The sequence below is a fragment of the Podarcis cretensis genome (assembly GCF_951804945.1).
Source record: "Podarcis cretensis genome assembly, chromosome: 18".
In the NCBI taxonomy this organism is placed as follows: Eukaryota; Metazoa; Chordata; class Lepidosauria; order Squamata; family Lacertidae; genus Podarcis; species Podarcis cretensis.
Window position 1 is genome coordinate 9,580,063 of NC_137188.1, and position 8,435 is coordinate 9,588,497.

Consider the following 8,435-nt stretch of genomic DNA (forward strand, 5'->3'; position numbering starts at 1 on the left):
GAAAAAGAAAACAGTCTCTGGCTTGTCAGATCTTCCGGCACAGAATCTGACAAGCCAGAGACTGTTTTCTTTTTCTTTTTTTTAATCTCAGCTGAGATTAGGATACGTCTTCCCATACTGTCTACAGTCAGAGATGGCGGCATTGGTCTCATAGCGTTTGTCTGGTGACCAGTCTTTGTAAACTGTTGGCTCATGTTCCTCTTGTGGTCCACCAAGACTCCTAGATCCTTTCCACATGTACTGCTAGTAAGCCAGGTATCCCCCATCCTATATTCGTGCATCTGAATCCGGTCGCTCATCAAACCACAACATGTAAGACCATATGAATTCAGCCCAGAACTATCAGGACCTCGAGTCTCTTAAATAGTTCACAAAACAGACGGAAAAGTCTCTGGACCTTTCAACCAAGTGACCACAGAAACCATTAGGAATCCAGTTTCCTGTCACAAAGTAGGGAAGTATACAAATTTAATTAATTAATTAATTAAGAGGAGGAGGAGGAAGAAGAAGAAGAAGAAGAAGAAGAAGAAGAAGAAGAAGAAGAAGAAATTAATTAATAGTAATAGCCACTCGAGTGTATCGAAAGCTGGTCTATGATTTTGTTTTAATGAATTACATTATCTTCACTCCTCTGATTTCGTTTGCGTAAAAAGTCTCCAATTCCGGGATCACTCTGTTTCTCATTTTTCCCAATCTCCCCATCTGACTATCTGATTGCTGTTCGTGGTGGGATCAGCCATGTGGCTAGCGAGAAACGATAAGCCTGCCTATCAGATCTCAAGTCCAGATTGTGGCTTCCTAGGGAAGGTGGAGTCCAGAGGCTGGAGGTCATAAAAGCCACGGGGTCGAGAGGCTGAAGAGTTAAGCTCCAGGCATCTCCCTCCTTGGCAAGCATCAAGATGTGGAGACTCCGCCAGGTTCTTCTGCTGGTGCTGCTGTCCTTCTCCTTCGCCCAAACAGGTGAGTAAAAGCACCATGGCAGATGATGCACCAGGGCCTTTCTTCTCCCTGAAATCCCCCTCCCATTCAAAAGCCCAAAGGGGTCTTCCTTGGCTCCTCTTTGCTTTCGCTTTGTTAACTTCCTTGCTAGGAAAACCCATTGTAAGCTCATTGCGACAGTGACCCATCCTTTTTGCTCCCCCAATAACTTTGAATATGTGGAGGACACCCCAGAGCATGCAAGGAGGAGGAGAAGGAGCTGATCTCTACATACGGTTCTTGCAGATCCATTGCGGAGTCAGATTGTTGGGGGGCATGAAGCCAAGCCCCACTCCAGACCCTACATGGCTGCCTTGAAGTATCGCAATGGGATAGTGGGCTGTGGCGGATTCCTGGTGGCGCCCCAGTGGGTAATGACGGCTGCGCACTGTGATGGGTAAGTCTTACTAATCACTCCCTGATTTTTAGCAGGGATGCCTGGTCTTTTGCACGGGGTTCAGGAGGGGATTGAGTCCTAGGATCTCTGACACTAACTGATTCTCTGTTTCCAGCAACTATAGGGTCACCTTGGGGGCACATAACATCTCCTTTGAAGAACCCTCTCAGCAAGAATTCAGGGTTGAGGCTAACTACGCACACCCAAAATATAAAAGATATAACGAATATAACGAACTCATCTCATACAACGATATCCGTCTGCTCAAGGTAGCTTGCTCCAAGCAATCTCTCCTTCTATCTTTCCCCCGAGGTCAGTGATCTTGAAGGCAGAAGGAGCCAAGGCTATCCCAACCGTCCCAATGTGTGCAGCATAATGAACTAGATTTTGTGCAGTTTACCCTGGCATTGGATGACCAAAAGTCTCTTCTGTGGCACCCCAGAATTCATTAAATTCGGAGTAGGCAGTTGCTTGAAGGAGTTTTTATCTAATTCTGGGAATGTTTTTTCTAAAAGCGATTTCAGTTGTATTCTTTTGGTATTGAAATGTTTGCCAGAAAGCAGATTTGGGAATGCAGTGGAGAAGCCCCACCGCATTCACTTGCTGGTACAACCATCCAGTTAAACGTGCGCCATTAATATTATCCATACCGTAATATTATCATTCTGTATTATGAATACATTCTGCTACTTTTTTTTGCCCAAAGTTCCCCATTTTAGAGGCACTGGATTCCCCCAAGGGCTTCCTCGAGCAACACTAAACCAATGCGCTCTCTCCCACCTCTCCTTTCCACAGCTGGATTCCAAGGCTACTCTGAATGAAAACGTCCAGATCCTGCCCTTGCCCAAATTCGACCGTGACCTCTCCGATGGGACTCCCTGCAACGTGGCAGGATGGGGCCGGGTTTACAAAGACTGGACACCAAAAACACTCTATGAGACCAATGTCACTATCTATGGCCGTAGTCAGTGCAGGAAGTTGTATCGTAATATCAATTATGGGCAGGTCTGTGCCGGGAGACAGGACAAGCCAGAAGATGCTTTCAAGGTGAGGGCCTGCAGAAGCAGCAAGTGACAGGATCGGGCGGGGGTTATGGATCCCACCCTTCTGAGGGATCGTTCACTTCTCCAGGAAAATGGACATGGGCTTGTATTCTGCTAAGGGCTCTGGCCCACTTTCGCTTGTCCCTCTGCTTTCCCGGAGGGGGGGGGGTGTCACTCCTTAGCACTCAGTTGGAGCAATCGGCCATCAAGCTTTCCATGGATTGCCGTTTGTTCCAATTTATAACTTAAATAGTCGGTTTTCCTGGGAAAAGAAGGAGTGGACGAGCACCAAGTCGTACTGAGAGTAGAGCCACTAGTAACATGGCAGTTTGCCCTGGTTCAGGGACGTGGGTGGCACTGTGGGTTACACCACAGAGCCTAGGACTTGCCGATCAGAAGGTCGGCGGTTCGAATCCCCGCAACGACGGGGTGAGCTCCCTGCTCCTGCCAACCTAGCAGTTCGAAAGCACGCAAAAGTGCAAGTAGATAAATAGGTACCACTCCGGCGGGAAGGTAAACGGTGTTTCCGTGCGCTGCTCTGGTTCGCCAGAAGCGGCTTAGTCCTGCTGGCCACATGACTCGGAAGCTTAGTAGAGCCACTAGTAACGTGGCAGTTTGCCCTGGTTCAGGGACGCGGGTGGCGCTGTGGGTTAAACCACAGAGCCCAGGACTTGCCAATCAGAAGGTCAGCAGTTCGAATCCCTGCAACGGGGTGAGCTCCTGTTGCTCGGTCCCTGCTCCTGCCAACCTAGCAGTTCGAAAGCACGTCAAAGTGCAAGTAGATAAATAGGTACCGCTCCGGTGGGAAGGTAAACGGCATTTCCGTGCGCTGCTCTGGTTCGCCAGAAGTGGCTTAGTCATGCTGGCCACATGACTCGGAAGCTGTATGCTGGCTTTCTCGGCCAATAAAGCGAGATGAGCGCCGCAACCCCAGAGTCGGCCATGACTGGACCAAATGGTCAGGGGTCCCTTTAACCTTTAACTTTACCCTGCCCTGGTTCAAGCAGGAGAGTTGGCCACAATGTGGATCCAAATCTTCCCCCAGCTGCCATCTTTGTTCTCTCGTCTCCACAGGGAGATTCAGGTGGCCCCTTGGTGTGCGATGGCGTGGCAGAAGGAATCGTCTCGTATGGCAAGCCCTGCCCTCCTGGTGTTTACGCTCGTGTTGGCCATTACCTTCCATGGATCAAGGAAACCATGAAACGGTGAATAGAGGAAGCAACCGCGGTGACATTCTGCCTTCTTTCCCAGCCCTAATGCTTTTGCTTGCTGAATAACCTGCTTGGCTTGCATTCTGCAACAAAACACACACACACACACACACAGAGAGAGAGAGAGAGAGAGAGAGAGAGAGAGAGAGAGAGAGAGAGAGACCCTCAATGGCTGTGAAAAAGGAAGATCTATCAGATGTTTCATACAGGATGGTGTTTGGTTAAGTGCCTTCACTGCCTCCCAATCCCCTTGAAGAAAACCCTTCCATGGACCTCCATCTCCCTCAGACAGCTCCTCCCTTCTCCCTTACTTCCCCTAATGCAAGGATGGAGGACCTGTGGCCCCCAGATGCTGGAGTCCAGCAACATCTGGAGAGCCAAAGACGGTCCAAATGTCTGGAGAGCATCATGTTCCTTGAGATCAGGAGGGAAGGACCTGTGACTGACTAAATGCTGCTGGACTCCAACTCCCATCAGTCCTGGCCAGTTTAGCCAAATGTGAGGGCTGATGGGAGTTGAAGTCCATCAACATCTGGATGGGCAATATGTCAACCACCTCTGCTTTAGAGGACTCCTCTGGCTCTTCCTCCCAGAGCCCCGCAGACCTGCCATTGGAACCTGAATTCTGGGTCAAGATCAGGTCAAGCCCCTTGAGATTGAGGCATGTGGGACGTAGTGCTCTCAGCCAACAGGGAAGGACTTGATCCCATTTCTAAAGGGATCCTCTGTGTATTTCATCAGCCCCCCAAAGACCATCCTAACCTCTAGGATTCCTAGATGCAGATCTAAAACACTTTGGCACCCACAACATCTCACATATAACCATTTCACAAAAAAAACTCCCCTAAGCTGTGGGTTGCGATTTACAGTGGTACCTCAGATTACATACGCTTCAGGTTACATACTCCGCTAACCTAGAAATAGTGCTTCAGGTTAAGAACTTTGCTTCAGGATGAGAACAGAAATCGTGCTCCGGCGGCGCGGCAGCAGCAGGAGGCCCCATTAGCTAAAGTGGTGCTTCAGGTTAAGAACAGTTTCAGGTTAAGAACGGACCTCCAGAACGAATTAAGTGCTTAACCTGAGGTACCACTGTACTGTAGGAATGGAGGAGACATTTAATATTCAGCCTGGATTGAAAGTTCACACTTTCTGAAACAAGGTTCACACCAAAACAGCCATCCTCCAAAATCAACATTTCTCCAGATTTTGCCATTCAGGTCATGTTTATGGAAATACACATAAGGGGGGGGAAGTGTGTCTTTTGCTGCATGGAATGGTTTTTTTAAAAATGCAAACAAAAAATGCATTATCTTAGGGCAAATTGCTTTGCAAAGAAAAAAGTGAATATTTGGCACAATTGCGTACCAAAGTGTGTATCCAAAGAAGTTCACATTAAAATGCTGTTGAATTTTCTTGAGTTTTTCTTTCTTTAAAAAAAAAGTACCCTGCAAACTTTTACAGATACGTGGATAGCAGAACTTAAATGGCAAACTTAAATGGCAAAGCTGTCCATGGAGGTGCAGGTTAATTCTGTGTCCAGGGCAGCTGTCTACCTGCTCCACCTGGTACGCAGGATGAGACCCTACCTGCCCGCAGACTGTCTCACCAGAGTGGTACATGCTCTAGTTATCTCCTCCTTGTACTGCCATGCGCTCTACGTGGGGCTACCTTTGAAGGTGACCTGGAAACTGCAATTAATCCAGAATGCGGCAGCTAGACTGGTGACTGGGGGCGGCCGACGAGACCACATAACACCGGTTCTGAGAGATCTGCATTGGCTCCCAGTACGTTTCCGAGCACAATTCAAAGTGTTGGTGCTGACCTTGAAAGCTGGAAACGGCCTCAGTCCTGTATACCTGAAGGAGCGTCTCCACCCCCATCGTTCAGCCCGGACACTGAGGTCCAGCTCTGAGGGCCTTCTGGCGGTTCCCTCATTGCCAGAAATGAGGTTACAGGGAACCAGGCAGAGGGCCTTCTCAGTAGTGGTGCCCCCCCCCCTGTGGAACACCCTCCCTTCAGATGTGAAGGAAATAAACAGCTATCTTCTCTTTAAAAGACATCTGAAGACAGCCCTGTTCAGTGAGGTTTTTAATATTTAACGCTGTACTTTTTTTAACACTTGACTGGGAGCCGCCCAGAGTGGCTGGGGAAACTCAGCCAGATGGGCGGGGTATAAATAATAAATTATTATTATTATTATTATTAAGGTGGATAACTGGAGATTGGAAAAAGAAGGAAGGGGCCGGGAGGGAAGAGGAAAACATGAATCAAAATTAAGGCACCAATTCATAAAATAATAAGAGTTGGAAGGTACGACAAGGGCCCTATAATACAATAGAGGGATCTTTTGTCCAGTTTAGGGCTCAAACCCACAGCCCTGAGAGTGACTCCCCATTTGTGGAATTCTCTCCCCAGAGAGGCTCGCCGGCCGCCTTCGTTACATAACTGTGGCCTTTTAGGTGTGTTTCCTGGAGGGTTGTGTGTGTGTGTTATTGGTTTGTTTTCATTCTTGTTTTTGTTCCATTATGCATTCTTGCGATCTCATTTTGTACTGGATGAAGGGCTTGTCAGCATCGCCCTTGAGCCAGTGCCACCAATTGGACTCACACACTTCAGCCCCAACTGGGCTAGGCCAGCTGGGTAGCACTTCCAGAGACCACCTTCTGCACAGGAACAGGTCAAAGTGCTGTGGACTCACAGCTTAGAGTTGTGAGCACCGGATTCACTCCAACAAGAAGACAGTCGTCGCACAGCAGAGTATAGCAGAGCATAAACGACTCAGAGAGCAGCTCTGTAGAATATCTTCTTTATTCTATCTACAACTATAATACACAACTATGTACAGAGCTAAATGAGGTCTAAACGAAAAAGCTGAACTGCACTGAGTGTCTGCAGCTGCTCTTAGCAGCAACCTTATCTATACACACGATCTCTCTCTAATACTCAGTCTCTCTCTCTCTTTGATGTGAGGCTGGAGCGGAATAAGTAGAGAGCAGAAACTGCCCCCTCCTCTCGGGAGAATCAGCAGAGAACATCAGCAGATTCTTGGATATGGGAGGGGTGAAATCTCCTCAGGGCTGGCATTACCTCCCAAAAAAACATGCAAAACCAAGGTTCCAGTCCTCATTATCCTGCCTGTACCTGCAGCAGGTGTTCGCTCTCCCAGTCTAATAATAATAATAATAATAATAATAATAATAATAATAATACAGTGGTACCTCAGGTTACATACACTTCAGGTTACAGACTCCGCTAACCCAGAAATAGTACTTCGGGTTAAGAACTTTGCTTCAGGATGAGAACAGAAATCGTGCTCCGGCAGCACGGCAGCAGCAGGAGGCCCCATTAGCTAAAGTGGTGCTTCAGGTTAAGAACAGTTTCAGGTTAAGAACGGACCTCCAGAACAAATTAAGTACTTAACCCGAGGCACCACTGTAATAATAATAATAATAAATTACAAACTTTATTACAGTCACAGACTAGCACAAGATACAAACATGGAAATAAAATAAGGTATACAAGACTTAAAGAAGAGACGGATAAAAGCAAATAGTTAAATGTGGTTATAACTCACATAAAATTATTATTATTATTAATCCAGTCAGAGGAAGGAAGGAGGGAAGTCAACTCTTAGGAGTAAATGTAAAGTAATGTGTATATGCATAGTTTGTAATCATAAAATCAATAAAGATTATCTTCCAAAAACAAACAAACTTTATTACGCTCACAGACTAGCATAAGATACAAACGTGGAAATAAAATAAGGCACATAAGACTTAAAGAAGAGGGGGAGAAAAGCAAATAGTCAAAAGTGGTTATAACTCACAGAAAATTATAATTATTATTATTATTGCAAACTTTATTACAGTCATGGACTAGCATAAGATACAAACATGAAAATAAAATGAGGCACATAAGACTTAAAGAAGAGGGGGAGAAAAGCAAATAGTGAAAAGCAGTTATAACTCACATAAAATTATTATTATTATTATTATTATTATTATTATTATTATTGGAAACTTTATTACCGCCACAGACTAGCATAAGATACAAACGTGGAAATAAAATAAGGCACAAAAGACTTAAAGAAGAGGAGAAAAGCAGATAGTTAAAAGTGGTAGTAGTAATAATAATAATAATAATAATAATAATAAAAAACAGAACATTGCAGAATATCCCCGCTGCCTCTGCAAGCCTCTCTTTCCCTTAGCACCCCGACCCTCTCCTCCTAGCGCCCTATCCCTGCACATCCACCCATAACTGGTGGGGTGATGGGGGTTTTTTTTGGGTGGGGGGTTATTTTGGGGGTGTTGCCAGGTGGTACATGACCCCAGTCAAGCTTGCGAAGATTTATCATTTGCCCAATAACAAATGTTGGAAATGTAAAGAGACTGAAGGTACCTTCTTCCACCTTTGGTGGACCTGCCCGAAGATTAAGGCCTTCTGGGAAATGATTTATAATGAGATTAAGAAAGTGCTTAAGTGCACATTTCACAAGAAACCAGAGGCATTTCTCTTGGGTATGGTCGGCCAGCTGGTGCCGAAGAAGGATAAGAATTTCTTTTTGTATGCTACTACGGCAGCAAGGATTCTCCTAGCAAAGTATTGGAAGACACAAGAGCTACCCACGCTGGAGGAATGGCAGGCGAAAGTGATTGACTTTATGGGACTGGCAGAAATGACCGGCAGAATCCGCGACCAAGAGAAAGAGACGGTGGAAGAAGATTGGAAGAAGTTTAAGATATATCTTAAGAGTTACTATAAAATTGAGGAGTGCTAAAATGCTGAGGGAGAGGAAGACGTAGA

General features: G+C 46.1%; 1 protein-coding gene across 1 annotated transcript; it reads left to right on the plus strand.

Moving 5' to 3' along the window:
• Positions 1 to 629: 629 nt before the first annotated feature.
• LOC307207166 (granzyme H-like) lies at positions 630 to 4,483 on the plus strand. The gene is made up of 5 exons (XM_079960930.1): positions 630 to 960; positions 1,225 to 1,375; positions 1,491 to 1,644; positions 2,171 to 2,422; positions 3,493 to 4,483. Exons 1-5 carry the CDS (start codon positions 900 to 902, stop codon positions 3,625 to 3,627), a joined length of 753 nt encoding a protein of 250 aa, XP_079817056.1. The 5' UTR covers positions 630 to 899; the 3' UTR covers positions 3,628 to 4,483.
• Positions 4,484 to 8,435: the final 3,952 nt, after the last annotated feature.